The 16,016-nt window shown below is 58.3% G+C and overlaps 1 protein-coding gene across 1 annotated transcript in view; it reads right to left on the bottom strand.

Annotated features, from left to right (window-relative positions):
- The window catches only part of Fbn3 (fibrillin 3), a gene marked incomplete at its 5' end in the record, with an annotated part of 69,263 nt that overhangs the window by 41,871 nt on the left and 11,376 nt on the right, over window positions 1–16,016 (bottom strand). Inside the window, 17 exons of the mRNA XM_013509128.1 lie at window positions 843–965; window positions 1,052–1,177; window positions 1,733–1,855; window positions 1,991–2,113; window positions 2,714–2,839; window positions 4,327–4,452; window positions 4,643–4,765; window positions 4,890–5,015; window positions 5,598–5,723; window positions 6,565–6,693; window positions 6,911–7,036; window positions 7,160–7,384; window positions 8,662–8,787; window positions 9,106–9,156; window positions 9,274–9,411; window positions 9,512–9,631; window positions 12,838–12,963. Coding sequence (XP_013364582.1) covers window positions 843–965; window positions 1,052–1,177; window positions 1,733–1,855; window positions 1,991–2,113; window positions 2,714–2,839; window positions 4,327–4,452; window positions 4,643–4,765; window positions 4,890–5,015; window positions 5,598–5,723; window positions 6,565–6,693; window positions 6,911–7,036; window positions 7,160–7,384; window positions 8,662–8,787; window positions 9,106–9,156; window positions 9,274–9,411; window positions 9,512–9,631; window positions 12,838–12,963 — 2,163 coding nt within the window. The remainder of the gene's footprint in view (window positions 1–842; window positions 966–1,051; window positions 1,178–1,732; window positions 1,856–1,990; window positions 2,114–2,713; window positions 2,840–4,326; window positions 4,453–4,642; window positions 4,766–4,889; window positions 5,016–5,597; window positions 5,724–6,564; window positions 6,694–6,910; window positions 7,037–7,159; window positions 7,385–8,661; window positions 8,788–9,105; window positions 9,157–9,273; window positions 9,412–9,511; window positions 9,632–12,837; window positions 12,964–16,016) is intronic.

The following is a 16,016-nucleotide window of genomic DNA, read 5'->3' as shown; positions in this document are numbered from 1 at the left end:
TGTCATCCTAGCACTTTGAGAAGCTGAGGCAGGAGGATCATGAGCTCAAGCCCAGCCTGGGTAACATGGAGGTTCCACAACGCCTGTCTCAAAATAAAACATTAAAAAAGGGCTGGGGATATAGCTCAGTGCCCAGACCCTGGGTTCCATGCCCACTACCACGAAATAAATTTAGATAAATAAAATAAAAACTTAAAAGACTGTGTCCTTCCGTGGGAAGAAACTGGAAGGCATGCGGCCTCCGGAATCTGGCCCCTGCCTGTCTGACTGCTCTCTGCCCTGCTCCTTACGATCCACAGGCATAGGGGTTTCCCCTTCAAAACTCTCCTCTCGCCCCACACGGCCGGCAGGCAAACCTCAGACTCAGAAACTGCTTCCAAATGAGGGGGTGGTAAACTCCGATCTGCAGGCCAAATCCAGCCCATTGGTCTTGTCAATAAAGTTTTATTGGCACATGCCCCGTTAGTTACACGCACAGCTTTCCAGGCACAGCGGCAGAGCTGAGCCGAGGGCCACAGAGACTGCACAGCTGGCACTGCCAAAAATATTTACTATCTTTGTTTGTTTTTGGAGACAGGGTCTCTCTAAATGACTCAGGTCGGCTTTCATCTTGTAATCCTCCTGCCTCAGCCTCCCAAAAAGCTGCGATTTCAGCCAGCCTTGCTCATTATTTATTTATATTATTATTTTTCAGGGTTGGGGATCAAACTCAGCATCTTGCCCAGGCTTGGCAAATGCTCTACTTCTGCTCATTGTTTTTTTAAACACAGGTGCTACATTCATTCTGGAGGTGGGAAGAAGCCAACCTAGCAGGCGTCTCCCGGAGCCCGCCTGCCGCTCACCCGTGCAGTTGCCGCCCCCTTGGTCCAGCTCGTAGCCGTCTGCACATGCGCAGCGGAACAGGCCGGGCAGGTTCTCACAGCTCCCAAAGGCGCAGAGGTTCCCGAGCGCGCACTCGTCCACATCTGCAGGAACCCAGTTCAACATGCCCTGCCCCAGCGCGCTCCGGCGACCCGCCCACTTGTTCCTGGCACCGTGGCCCCAGCCTCACCCTGGCATCCTCCGAGGTCTTCGGTGGGACTGAAGCCCATCTCGCATTCACAGCGGTACCCGCCAGGGACATTGAGGCACTGCCCGTTCTCACAGAGGTCCATGTCCTCGGCACATTCGTCCCTGTCTGAGGGGCAGAAGGAGGTGCAGTGACTGGAACCTTCCCCAGTCACTCAGGGTCCCAGGCAAGGAGCTCTAAGAGCGTGGACTCTGGCAGGGGGCCAGGTGGCCCAGACAAAGACTGGGGTGCAGAAAGACGGCTGTGGGCACAGGGCTCCAGCCAGAGCAGCAGAGGGGACTTGGTCACTCAGGTCAGGCTTGGAGGGTAGCCGGGAAGTAAGCAAGTGTCCCTAGGCACTTAAAGAGTCCAAGGAGCTGGGTGTGGTGTTACACACCTGTAATTTCAGCACTCTGAGAGGCTGAGGCAGGAGGATCTCAAGTTTGAGCCCAGCCCAAGCAACCCAGGAGACCCTGTCTCAGAAAATAAAAAAAGGCTGGAGGGGAGCTCAGTGTAGAGGTCCTGGGTTCGATACTCGGTATCAAAAAACAGACAAAGGCTCTAAGGGAGGAGGTGCTGCCTGAGACCCACAGGTGGACTGAGAATGTGTTCTCCCAGCACCTGTGGGTGACCTGTGGATGAAGCTGGCACCACGCCTGTCCCTCCTGGCCCCCACCCCCTTACCTTCGCAGGAGAAACCGTCCCCGGCGAATCCCTGGTGACAGGTGCAGCCGTAGGAGCCGGGGACATTGAGGCAGTTGGCTCTCGGGCTGCACCGGTGGTCCTGAGCGGCGCATTCGTCCAGGTCTGCAGGAGGCGGAGCCCAGAGCCAGGGTGTGCATTGCGGGTGGGAGGGGCCCCACAGCCACCCGGGCACCCACCACGCCCACCTTGCTCCCGCCGGCCTCTTCTTCCCAGGACTCCTTGCCCCCAGGTACTCACCCTGGCATTCGAAGCCGTCCCCTGCCCAGCCTGGCTGGCACCTGCAGCTGAAACTCCCGGGGAAATTGAGGCAGGAGGCGTGGCTGTCACAGTCGTGTCCCCCAAGCTCACATTCGTCCACGTCTGAGGGGAGGGGCCACAATGAGGCAGTCCCGGAAGGGGCTGGCGTGGTAGCAGCAGAGAGGGGACCCCAGGAAGCCCCCCGCCATTTTTATCCAGAGTCTAAGAGAAGACCCCCAAACCAATAGGCTGACTCCCTGTGGCCTTCACAAATGACCTGCAGTGGCAGCAGGAGAGACTCAGGTTAGACATTAAGAGTCACTGAGCCGGGCACGGTGGCTGGCACACACTATGATCCCAGTACTCGGGAGGCTGAAGCAGGAGGATTGCCCTGAGTTCAAGGCCTGCCCAGGCTACAGAGTGAGAATGAAGGCAGCCTGCACTGACCCTGTCTCAAAACCCCTGTCCCCAAAAACCCATCAGGCTCGTCTGCTTGGGGAATAGCAGCTGGGGACAGTGAAGCTCCTCTGCTGAGCTGTTTAAGGGGAGCCGTGAGGTACTTTATTCCCAGGAGGTCTTATTAGTGAGAATCCATAAGAATAAGTTCTGACCTGCTCTGCCTGAGGCATGGGGACAGCCCCCAAGGGACAATCCGGGACAATTCCAAGCTGCCCCTAAGGTTCCTCCTGCCTCTGTCACCAACTGCTCCTGCCCCGTGCTCACCAGAGCAGCCCGTGGCCTCCTTCCCGGTGATGTAGCCCAGCTGGCAGTGGCAGACAAAGGATCCGGCTGTGTTCTCACAGTTGCCATGGAGACAGATGTGGGGGTTCAAGTCACACTCATTCACATCTGTGAAGGGACGGAATGAGGCCTGAGGGCAGGCGCTGGGGTCAGGGTGGAGGCAGCCTGCCAGGGTTCCTGAGCGCCTGTCATTGGTCCCCTCCTGAGGGTTTCCTCTCTGGGGAGAGAGAGCTCTGTCGGGGTCTCCTGCAGGGCAGCTGTGAGTGTTTTGTGAGCATTTCACAGCACATAGGCCACGGAATACACCGCCAGGCATTCCCAAGAGCACTGCAGGGTTGAATATATTTGGGGAATGAGATCCACAAAGCTATTTTCTTCTTGCAGGTCTTTTCAGTCTCTGCCTCAATGTGGATCTGTGACAGGGGAATGGGGCAGACAGTGTGGCCTATTTGTCTCCAAGCCCCTTTCTAGGGCGCTCCTTGAGACTCCTGTGAGCTGCAACTCTTAAGCTCTCCTGTGTAGGGTTGGCCTTGGTGAGGAGTTACACTGTATCAGGAGTTGCACTGTGGTAGAAGTTACATGGTTATAGAAGCCACATTGTTACAGGAGCTCCACTGTTGCATAAGTTATTACTTCGAGGTCCTTCCTGAGCTTCACCACAGCCCTGCTCTGATAGGGTATCCAGTACACAGCAGCGCCTCAGCCCCCAGGACCATCCTTGGGTAGGCAAGAACAGGAGGTGCTCTGATCAAAAGCCTGGGAGGTTCCTCAAACAAGGCTCAGAAGCCGGGAGTGATGGTGTGCACCTGTAATCTCAGTATTCGGGGAGGCTGAGGCAGGAGGATTGCAAGTGTGAACCCCACCTGGACAATGTAAGGACTTAGCATGACCCTGTCTTAAAATTAAAAAGGGATGTAGCTCACTGTGAAGGCCCTGGCTTCAGTCCCCATTACTACAAGATCAACAAAATAGCAAACACAAAGGGGAAGGGGGGCAAAGAAACAAAACAAAAACAACCAAAAAAAAAAACCCCAGAACTCACAGAACACAGTTCTAAGTCTTTCTCACCTTGCTCCCCTTCTCCAAAAACAAAACAAAACCAAGGAACCATAAAAACAAACCAACCCTCCCCAATACACTCTCTTTTCCTGGTAGTGATCTTAAAATACAACCTTTAGGACAGGGCACAACTCTTGTAAGTGTTGGGGACACACAGTGTTCAGTAAAAGGCATTCAGAACAAGGGTGGGCCGCTCCGCTTTGTGGTTGTTTTTGAGACAAGGTCTTGCACTGTATTCCAGGCTGGCCTTGAACTCACTATGTAGCCCAGGCTGGCCTTGAATTCACAGTGATCCTCCTGCCTCAGCCTCCTGAGTGCTGGGGTTACAGGTGTGCACCACCACACCTGGCCTGGGGGAGGCTCTGCTTCTATGAAAGGGATTCCTGGGGTTTAAAGAGTGGCTCTGGGTGCTGGTGGCCCCTGACCAGACCACCAAACACTGCTACACCTGTGGCAGGGAGGGACAAGGCCCGTGCCTCCCGCGGAGGGTGTGGGGTTCTGATGCAGCCTGCTTCCCGGGAGGCCTGGTCTCTCACCAACACACGTCTTCATGTCCAGTGTGGCTGTGAAGCCGCGGTAGCACGAGCAGCGGTAGCCTCCCAGCACGTTGGTGCACTGCCCCTGGCCGCAGATGTCCAGGTTCTCTTCACATTCGTCCACATCTGGGGGGGCAGGGACGAAGGGGGCTGCAGGCACACAAGGGCGCGGCGAGGGCCCGGGTCCTTCCCACAGGCCAGGGGCACTGCTAGGTCTGTCTGGCTCCGCTGGCCCGGGCTCCGCACTCTCTGAGCTCAGGACCGGGTTGGGGTCTGGCTGACACGTCCCAGGCGGAGGGAGGGGCCGGGCCCCCACCTGCGCACGCCCTGCCGTCGGGCAGCAGCGCGTAGCCCCGTCCACAGCCACACTGGAAGCTGCCCTCGGTGTTAGCGCAGTGCACCTCACAGCCACCGTTCCGGACTCCGCACTCGTCGGTATCTGCAGAAGCAGACGCGGGGCGGGGCTGGGCGGCGGGGGAGGGCGGGCACCCGGCTGGCCAGGCAGGTTCCCGGCGGGAGCGGGCTGGGGGAGGGGGTCAGCGCGGGGGCGGGCGCAGCCTCACCCACGCAGCCCCGGCGGTCAGGCGTGGCCCGGAAGCCGGCGAGGCAGGAGCACTGGAAGGAGCCGATGACGTTGACGCACCGGCCATGGGGACACAGGCTGCCGCTCAGCGAGCACTCGTCCACATCTGGGAACACGCGCGGCTCAGGGCCCACAGCCCGCTGCCACCTTCGAGACCGTGAGGCACACTCGGGCACACCCTCACACCCACACACACTCAAACACACTCACCCTTGGTAGACGCACACAACCACGCTCACACATGCACACCAGCACGCGTGATGGCACGGATCCCAGACGCACCCATCCTCGTGTAAATGTGCAGCCGCACCCAGATGTGTACGGAACTTGTGCGCACAGCCACGGAAATACGCCCCACGCTCGCTCAAGGCAAACACACCTCTGTGGTATGAGCACACCTCTGCACCTAAATACACATTCACGTCCTCTTGCACACCCTCCCATGCACACGCGGACACACAGATACACACTTCCACCACTCAGGTGTGCAGCCACTCACACACAGATGCACACTGATGCGTTCACAGCTTGCACATATGCTTCCCCATTTCACACTCACATGGACCATACATCCATCGTGTCTGTGCGAACACACACACACACAGAGGCCCATGCTCAGACACACACACACACTCTCCCAACATCGCACACTGACACGCTCACATTTGCACGCCGGCTGAACACTCACCCTCACAGGCAGTGCCCTGGGCTGTCAGCACGTGCCCAGGGGGACACTGGCACTCGAAGCTCCCCTCTGTGTTGGTGCAGGTGCCTCCCCGGCACAGTAGTGGGTCCCCTGCACACTCATCCACATCTGGAGGTGTGGAAAGAGACAGCGGCTGAAGACCCTGGCCCAATGGGCGACTGGTGCCGGGACGCTCCCCCATCGCCACCCCTGCCCCAGCGCTGGCCTGGATGGTCCAGGGGGTGGGGGCTTGGATGAGCTTTGTAGAATTGGGGCCGGGAGGCTGGCGCCCCTGGAGTCACTAAAGGACGCCCTGAGAAGCCCCCCTTCCCTTCAGGACGTGGGGAGGTTGAGGCTCAGTGCTATCCCGCAGCCTCAACACCCACCCGTGCCCTCCTTGCACGCCCGCCGCGCACACTCCCCCTCCCTCTCAGAGCTGCCCCAGGGCCCTGCACGCCTCGCCCTCAGCTTCTCTTCACCCTGCACCCTTGTCCTCTCACGGACCTCCCCAAGCTCCCCCGAACGGGGGCGTCCTCCAGGGGCACCTTCCGGTGAGTCATGTGGTCCTTTTGCATTGCTCTGGGGCTTTATTTTATGAACACCTCTGTTTCTCCAAGAGCTGGAGAAAAAATGTGTTACTCTTGGGGCGGGGGTGTCGTGCTGAGGATCAAACTCAGGGGTGCTCTACCACTGAGCTACATCCCCAGCCCTTTCCACTTCAAATTTTGGGACGAGGCCTCATTAAGTTGCCTAAGTGGGACTCGAACTCGCAAAGTTCCTCCTATCTCAGCCTGCCAATGTGCTGGGTGACAGGTGTGCGCCTCACACCCGGCCCAGGGCCCCAGTTCCCCCGGGGGGTGCTCAGAAGCGCTGTGCCCAGCAGGCCTGCAGCTCTGCCCCGTGCCCACGCTGTGCGGCGATATCCCTGTCGCCCAGGGCTCCCGCGCGTCCTGGCCCTGCGGCCGCTCACCCACACAGCTCCTCAGCAGTGGGGAGCTGCTGGCGTAGCCGTGGAAACACTGGCACCGGAAGCTCCCCGGGGTGTTGACGCAGGTGCCCTGGCCGCAGAGGTCGGGGGAGATGCGACACTCATCAATGTCTGTGGGGACAGGGGGCGTGGGGCGGGGCCGTGTGAGCACGGGGGAAGGACGAGGCCACGCCCACAGTCTGGCCTGCAGCGCCTCGGCAGGAAGAGTCGCCGCCGAGCTCAGAGAGGGTCACGCGGCACACAGGCAGCTTGGCAAGAGGCACCTAAAGGCTGGGGCGGCTGCTGCCTGCACATGGGACCCTCTCCCAGAGGCAGGGTGGGGGCCCACCTGTGCAGTTCCTCTCCTGGGCATCCAAGGTGAAGCCGCTGGCACAGGAGCAGCGGAAGCTGCCCACTGTGTTTTGGCAGGTGCCGTGGGTGCAGAGTCCGGGGAACGCCCTGCACTCATTCACGTCTGCGGCACAGAAGTCAGGTTTGTCCAGAAAGCCACCCTAAGCCTGGCTTTCTCACTCATCCCACCGCCCCCGCCCCCCGGCCTCCCAGGGCTCCGGCATCTGCGGCCCCTGCCCGGCTGCACCTTTGTAGAAGGGCCGGCCGGACAGGAAGTCGTGGCCGGAGAAGCCGGGCCCTTGGGGACACAGCCTGGCAAACTCCCGGGAGCCGGGCTCCGGGCACATCTCGCACGCGGCTCCCCACGCGGCCCCCACGGAGCAGCAGCAGACATCCATGCGGTACGTGCCGGGCAGGGGGACCCCACAGCCATCCTTGTCCCAGGGCAGGAAGCACAGCTCCATTCTCACATCTGCACGGAGGGACGGAGGGACGTCACGGGTCCTGTCCCCGCCAGTCAGAAGGGTGGGAAGAGGGCAGAGGGTAATCCCCGCATGCCCAGATTTCATGGCACCCCAAAGCACCACCCGATAATGACTAGCACTGCCTGGGTGCTTACTGGATACTGGGTTCCTCAACCCAGTTAAGCCCCCAAATTAAACTGAGAAGGGGGCTGGGGTGCAGCTCAGAGAGCACTTGACTAGCGCCTGTACCTCAGGCCTCCACAGAGGAAAAGCGAAGGGAAGAAGGGAGGGGGAAGGAAGAAAGGGGAGGGGAGGGGAGGATAAGACCAAACCCCAAAAGCAGAGAGGAAAACGCTATGATCATTTTAGGCATTTTACAGGCTAGGGAACCGGAGGGAGTGCAACACAGCTGGATAACTTGCCCAAGGCAGCACAGCTCCCAAGGGGTACAGCTGGGGCTCCAACCGTGTGGCCTGACTCCAGAGTCAGGTATTTAACCCACAAATCCCTCAGCAATCTGACAACAGCCATGTCTTCCTCAGCACCAGCCATGGTCTCAGACACGGTTCAGCCAACCATAGCCTCAGGGCTGGCTGCTTGCCTTGTTCTGTTTTATGACAAGATCTTGCCATGCAGTTAAGGCCGCCCTTGAACTCACTAGGTAGTCCAGGCCGGCCTTGAGCTTGTAGAGATCCCCCTGCCAGGCACTGGGACAATAGGCGCATACCACCGCACCCTGGCTGTTTTTATAAATAAAGTTTTATTGGCTCACAGTCATGGCCACTCATCTGCAACTGCTTTGGTGCTAGAATTTCGAGTTGAATGGTTGCCTCAGAGAGGTTGCAGCCTGTGAAGGCAACAGTGTTTACTCTCTCTAGCCAGGCCTGGTAGCGCATGCCAGTAATCCCAGCATGCTGGGAGGCTGAGGCAGGAGGATCACAAGCTCAAGCCCAGCCTGGGCAATTTAGTGACTTAACAAGACCTTGTTTCAAAATTAAAAAGTAAAGAGGGCTGGGGAAGGAGGTCAGCGTGAAGGCCCTGGGCTCCACCCCCAGTACCACAAAAGCAAACAAAACAAAAGTAAGGGACACGGTAATAGGGAAGAGCTGTAAGTGCGATTTCATGAGACTGTGGCGGTTGCAATTCTTTCTCGCCTCGGAAGGAAAACAGGTAATTCTGTGGGAGCCACAGAAGGAAGGAATCACGGGGCTGGGGAGAGTCCCTCCAGCCCCAGGAGCACCCGGAGGGCTGGGCGGGGCGAGGAAGGAGAGGCCCCGGGACTCACCCACACACAGCCTGCCCGAGGCGTCCAGCACCAGCCCCTGGGGACACTCGCAGCGGAAGGAGCCCTCGGTGTTGACGCAGCGCCCGCTCTGACACACGCCCGGGAAGGACCCGCACTCATTCACATCTGGGGGTGGTCAGAAGGAGGGGGGCTGGGCCTCTGCCAGCCATTCCCCTGGGGGTTCAGGGAGCCCTAGATGTCCTTGGAAAGGACAGATAGGGACCATGGTGGGGGCCGTGCGGGATCCCCAGGAGCCTTTTTGAGACAGGGTCTCGCTGTGTAGTCCAGGCAATCCTCCTGCCTCAGCCTCCGGAGTGCTGGGATTACAGGGATGAGCTGCCATGCCCAGTTTAGATCAGGCAATCTTTCCAGTGAGGAGCCCCACGCATTAGGTGCACCTGGCCCTGTGAGGGCTGAGGGGCTATGGAGAGGGGGAGGAGTTACCTTCGCAGGTGACACCCTCCCCGCGGGCGAAGCCGCGTGCACACACGGGGTCTGCAGTCGGGGGGACAGGGATGGAGAGAGTCACTGTCTGTGGCCAGCCCCAGGCAGGCTCTCCACCCAGGCACGCCAACAGCCCAGGCGCAGGGGCCCCAGCCGGCAGGGCCTCACCCGGGTCGCAGCGCTGGCAGGGGCTCCCCCAGGCGGCCCCTAGGGTAGCGCAGCACTCGGACCGCAGAGAGGCTCCCTGCAGGTTCACCTCGCAGTGCCCGTCCTGCATCTGGAGCCAGCAGGTCCCCTTGGTATTGTCTGGGGACAAATCGAGGGGCCACCTGGGTCATCTGTCTCACAGGCCCTGCTCATCCCTGTGTCCGCCCCACAGGGCCCCGGCCCCTGCAGCTCCACTCACCTAGGCACACGGCTCCCGAGGGCCCCAGCCGGTGCCCCGGGGCACATTCACAGGTGTAGGAGCCCGCCAGGTTCCGGCACACACCATTCACGCACGGGCTGGACACACACTCGTCGATGTCTGCGGGGAAAGACAGACCCCACTGGGTGCCGAGCCCCAGCTGCCCAAGGCCTCTGACCCCGGGGGACAGCTGCACCCGCCAGGTGCAAGCACAGGAGCGGGCCAGGTGCGCAGGAGAGAAGGGAGACAGAGCATCTGCAAGAAGGCGTGGGGACGGAAGTGCCGGAGAGACGGGGAAGGGGTGGGAGAAGGGTGAGGATGCTCTGCATCTGTGCACCAGCTCCCGAAAGGACTGTGGTCCTCGATCGCTGCACCCTGGGGCTGCCCCACAACACAGGGCGTTCCCTCACCGTGCGCGTGTGCGTGCGCGCATGCGCTGTAAGAGGCAGGGGAAACGAAACTTGTTCTTACGCCTACCCTCAACACAGTTCAGAACACTTCAGCGAGCAGACATGACTTTTGTGTTTGTTCCTATATTGATCATTTCTCTCTCACCAGCTGGTACCCTTTAATTCAGTTCTGACACTGGCTACCTGGAGTTAAAAATCAGATCGCACAAGTTAAGGAGTTAAGGGCTCAGGTTTTTGTTGGTTTTGTTTTGTCTTATTTTGAGACACAGTCTATCTATCTAGTCCAAACTGGCCTTGAACTTGTAGCGATCCCCCTTCCTCAGCCTCCCAGGTGCTGGGATTACAGGCGTGCACCCCCACACCTGGTTTAAGGGCCCAGTCTTACAAATATGCTCCAGCTCCAGACTCCCATTGCAAATCCAGGCCTCGGGAACTTGCAACAGACTCGCCATGAGCTGGGGCTCCCCACAACCCCCTTGATCATTTGTTAGAGCAGCTCACAGAACTCGGGAGCACTCGACCGTCCACCTACCAGTGCTATGGCTTGTATCTACACGGCCCCCAAAGCCTCCTGCGGTCAGAGGCGGGGCTTTTCGGAGGTGGCCGGATCTGGATGTGTGGTGCCCGGATTAAGGGTGCCCCGCCGTGGGTAAGGGCGGCACCAATCAAACGGTGAGTAGCTCGCACGGGATAAAGGGGAGAGCAAGGCCTGTTGCTGCTGTTTCAGTGCTTGTTACTTTGCGGCTTTGCGGCCTTCCGCCGGCCCTGCTTCGCCATGAACTGTCGCTGCTCTGCGGTGCCCCCTGCCACGCCACCCCACCTTGGAGCCAGCTGATTATGGACTGAAACCTCCACAAACCGTGAGCTGCGATAAACCTTTCCTCCTTTAATTTGGGGTGTTGGATATTTTGTCTCCACAACCAGAAAAGCAACTAAGACACCTCCATTATTCCAAAGGGCTTTGGGACGGGTACACAGGAGCAGTCAGGCGGAAGACATGTGCAGGGACAAAATGAAAGAGGACCGAGGGGTCACTGTCGGAAAGCTCCCTGCTCTCCAGGGTTCAGAGGTTTTCATGAAAGCTTCGTGATCAGGCATGATCACTTATTAACTCCATTATTAGAAGCTTGGAGCGGCTGCTCATCACAGCTTGGCTTTTTGAGTAACTGATGCCCATCCAGGAGCCACCAAGCGTCACCACATCAGAACATGGACGGTCCTATGACCCAGGAAACTGCCAGGGCTTAGGAGCTTTGTGTCAGGAACGGGGTTAAAAACCAACCAGCTATCAGAACAGAAGACGCCCCTACCACCCTCACTGCTCAGATTGCAGGGGACTTAGGGGCTCTCTGCTGGCCCGGGATGAAGGCCAGACATGCACTTCTTCCTATAAACCCCGGTGTCAGAGCACCCAGGCACGGACGCCAATGTGGGGGTCCCAGGGGTGCACAGTGTGCAGCAGTGACCCTCCAGGGCATCAAGGCATGGACACGACTAGAGTGATGGGCGGGGCAAAGCACAGAGCAGACAGAAGCCAGGGTGTGCTGGGGGCCGGCCCCGGAAGCAGGGAGCAGGTGGCTGGGCTATCTACGAACTATGTGTGTGTGTATGCATAGCACACGTGACACGTGTGTCTGTGTGCTCGGTAATGCAGCATGCATGTCTGTGTGTGCGTATCTGTGGATACACACCAGACGTAGCTTTCTCTGTGCGCACATTTGGCACATGTGTCTGAGTGTACACACGTGCACACTACATGCAGTGTGTGTGTCTGAGTGTGTGCGTGTATACAGAATGGGTGTGTGCACATGCGCACTATATGCAGTATATGTGTCAGGGTGTGCTCAAGTGTGCACGCACTATATCCGGTGTGCACAGCTAAGCGTGAGGACACATCCACGTGATATTCGATGTGCATATCTGATTGTGCACACGTGTGCATACACTGTACAGTGTGTACAGCTGAGTGTGCACGCTAAATGCAGTGTGGCGAAGCGTGTACATACGTGTGCATGGTGTGCAGTGTGCATATATGCAGGATGCAAAGCAGTGCACGTGAGTGTGCTGCGTGCGGTGTGTCTGAGTGTGTGGACATGTGCGCAGACTATACAGTGTGCGCATCGAGTGTGTGCATATCCACGTGGGTGCACATGACATGCCCCATGCGTGTTGTGTCTGTGCAGTGAGCTGTGGCATGTCGAGTGTCTGTGAATACAGGTACGCACGGGGTTCTAGCATGTGTGTGCCCACTCATGCACACGTCAGCCCCAGCGTGTTATCTAAGCACGCATGTGTGCAACCCCTGTGTGCACATGCTACAGAACCGTGCCCAGGAGCTGTGCCTTCACAGCTCTCCTTGTCCTGCCGGAAGCGGAAGCCCTGGGGGCAGGAGCAAGTGTAGCTGCCAGGGCTGTTTCGGCACCGCCCACTGTCACATGGGGAGGAGCCGCGGGCACACTCGTCCACGTCTGTGGGCGGTGAGAGGATGTTAGGGTTTGGATCTGGATGTCCCCCAAAGCCTCACACAGTCATGGGGCGGCTTCTAGAGTTTGTGATTGGTCATGGTCCAGTGCTGGGATTATGGGTGTGAGAGCTACACCCGCCCTGGGGCGGGCAGCCTGCATGCAATACAAGGGAGGGAAAAAGGCTTGCTCTCTGCTGCTCCTCCCTTTTGCTCTTGTTGCTTTTGCTATCTTCCACTGCCATGAACGGTTGCCCTCTGCCATGTGCCACTCTGCCTTGGAGCCAGCTGAGTATGGACTGAAACCTCCACAAACTGTGAACAAACTAAACCTTTCCTTCCTTCATTTTGGGCGTCAGGTATTTTGTCTCAGCAATGACAGAAAAGTAACTTAAGACCGAGGGTGAGGGACCAGCTGTGGGAGTAGCCCTTCCTGAGTGTCCCCACACGCTCACCAGTGCAGTCCTTGCCCGTGGCGCCTGCCTCGTAACCCGGGTTACAGATGCACCGGTAGCCGCCGTTCAGGTTCTTGCACACACCGTTGGTGCAGGCCTCAGGGTCAAGGGCACACTCGTTGATGTCTGCGGTGGGAAGAGAGACAGCAGCTGCCCTGGCTTTCTGGGGGTCTCCACCAGCCAGCCCTCTGCAGGCATGGGTGGCTCATCCGGGAATTCAACCCAGGATGGAAAATGCCCCATCACACCTGTAATGAGCATTTGCAGACATTTTTCTTGTCATGACTCCCTAGACGATATAGTATAACAACTATTTACATAGCGTTTGCACTGTGTTAGGTATCCTAAGTCACCCAGGCGTCCTGAAACCCATGGCTCACGGGTACCCAGGGGTGACCAGAAAAGCAATCACAACGGCTGACATCCCAGGTGCCGACCATTCTCTGCCAAGCGCTGTGCCAAGCACAGCAGCCGCAGCCTGCTGCCACCCTCCCAGGTCACCAAGGCAGTGCACGCTGGCCCCCAACTGCAGGAGTCAGGAGAGGAATGCCCGGGCCTCCCCTCCCTGTGAAATGGGTCCTGGCACCACCCCACTTTACAAAGAATCAGAGGCAGGGGGAAGCAACTTGCCCGAGGTTACTCAGCCAGTGAGTATTGGACCAGGGTTCCAACCTGGGGGCCTGGCTGTGGCACAGGGGGTCAGGCTTCCGGCCTGCCCGGTGGCCCAGTGGTGGGTGGAAAATCCAACCCTATCCCAGGTATTTTCATTTCTGCTCAGGCATAAAAGCTGTGCCAGGAGGAGATGTGAGGGGACCACACCTTTTCTATTTGTACACAATGCCTGCGTTCCTCGTGCAGAGTTGGTACACATCACACGGGCGTAACACGTGAATCCCTTTCTCCTCTCCTTCGCCATGCCTCAATCTCTTGATCTCCTTTCCGTCTGAGAGAGAACTATCTTTCTACTTCCTATTATCTATCTCTTATTTTGCCCTTTATTTATAACTTGGGTTTCTCGTAGAAGAGAAACTATGTGATATTTAAGCTTGTGTGCCTGATTTATTTCATTTAACACTATGGTCTTAAGGTGCATCCGCTTTCCTACACGCGACTCAGGCTTTTCTTTCTTTATGGCAGAGTAGTGTTCCGTGGTGTAGAAACATCACATGTTCTTTATCCATTCATTTGCTGATGGGTGTGTAGGCCACTTCCACAATTTAGCTGTTACGAGGTGTGCCGCTATCAACATGGGTATGCATGTATCCCGGTGATATGAGGACTTTAACTCTTTCGGGAAGATACTTCGACAGGGAATAGCTGGGTCAAAGGGAATTTGTAGCTTTGCTTTTTGAGAAATGTCCACACTGATTTCCACAGTGGCTGTACCAGTCTACACTCCCACCAGCAGTGGAGAAGGGCCCCTTTCTCCCCACAGCCCCTCCGGCACAGTTAGCAAACAAGTGAACAAAGACCCATGCAGGGACTTCCTTTCCCAATTTCGGCTTCATGGCAAAGACCCTTGGGCTGAGACCTGCTGGGCCTCGGGGGATCCCCGTGGGGGATCACGGAGCGGGTGCAACAGAAAACAGAGCCCGGGAGGGAAGGGGATTGAGGATGAAGCGCAGCTCTCCCTACCCCGTCTCTGTCTATTCCGGGTACATCATGCCCCTCTCCAGTTCCTGCGTGGGAGTCCTGTCCCCGAGGACCGAAGTGTGACAACAGTGAGGGACAGATCAATTACAGTGAAGGCATTAGGGTGGGGTCCACTTCAAAAGGACTGGTGTCCTTGTAAGTGGGAAATTCACACGCATGCACGCACACACGCACACACACAGAATCTGTGTGAAGGCAGCAGAGATATGAGGAGACTCCTACAAGACAAGGATCACCACGATACCATGGGAAGTGAGGGGAAAAGAAGCCTGGAGCATTCTCCCTCAGGGCCCACAGAAGGAAGCAAGCGGTCCAGCCGATGTGGTGTCACTGTCTGTAATCCCACCACTCTGGGAGGCTGAGGCAGGAGCACTGCAAATTCAAGCCCAGCCTGGCCAATTTCGCAAGACCTGGAAGCAGCCGCATCCATACCCAGACCTCAGACTTCCTTCCCCTGGAATTGTGTTGGAATACATTTCTGTTGCTGAAGCGAGCTGGGCTGGAATTCGTAATGCTACGGCAACGCTAGAAATTGGACACCATTCCCAGCCACATCCCAACTCTGCCTAGCTGTCATCCCCAAGGCCAAGGTTTGGAGGGGCGGGTCCCGCGGACCTAGCTGTCCATGGTGATGCCCAGCCCGCTGCGGCAGAGAGCCTGGAATTCTGCTGCAGGGAAAGAGCCCAGCCAAGGGATGGAGGGCTCCCCATGGGAATCGCAGCCATATCCCTTGCTAAATCGCCTTGACCCAGGGCACAGTCTGGGGCTCAGATGTAACCCCCAGCCTCCCCGGCAAAGCCCGTGTGGAAAGAGGCCTTCACCCAGGACAGCCAAGCCCCAGGTCCTTTTCTACCCCAGGGGCAGAGAGCTCAGGACAGGCAGAGGATGGGCGGCCGGGGATGGGCGGCCGAGGGCTCACAGGAGATCCTGGCAGGACATCGCTGACAGGGCGCCCCAAAGCCGTGGCCCGGGCTGGCACAGCAGCAGACTTGGTGACGGGTGCCAGGGAAGGGGTGGGCACACACGCCCTTCTCCACGGCCTGGTAGCACGTGCTGCCCACGTGGGTGTCCACGCACACGCAGCCGTCCGTGCCCAGCGCCAGCCCCGTTGGACACCGGCAGCGGAAGGAGCCCTTGGCGCTGCCACAGCAGCGTTCCCGAAGATGCCCGACGTCCGGCACTCGTCGATGTCTGGCACGAGGGGCCCCGCTGGGTTGGGGGCCCACACCGGCATGCCCTGCCTGCCCTCTTCCTCCTCCTCCTCTGCTCCCTCCCTCTCTCCTCCCCACTCCTTTCTTATTTATTGGTTTTTGGGGACAAGGTCTTGGTATGTATCCCAGGCTGGCCTCTAACTTGCAGTGATCCTCCTGCCTCAGCCTCCCAGTGCCAGGATGACAGCTGTGCACCACCATGCCCAGCGCCACCCCTTCCTCTGCATCACCCCTAAGTTCAGCCTCCAGCCTCACCCACACAGTGGCGGCTGCTGGGTGCCAGCAGGAAGCCAAGATTGCAGAGACTCGTGAGGC

The sequence above is a fragment of the Chinchilla lanigera genome, unplaced genomic scaffold (genome assembly GCF_000276665.1).
Source record: "Chinchilla lanigera isolate Chin_1 unplaced genomic scaffold, ChiLan1.0 scaffold00162, whole genome shotgun sequence".
Taxonomy (NCBI): domain Eukaryota; kingdom Metazoa; phylum Chordata; class Mammalia; order Rodentia; family Chinchillidae; genus Chinchilla; species Chinchilla lanigera.
The sequence above is the reverse complement of the archived record's forward strand: the minus strand, read 5'-3'. Positions and strand labels throughout refer to the sequence as shown.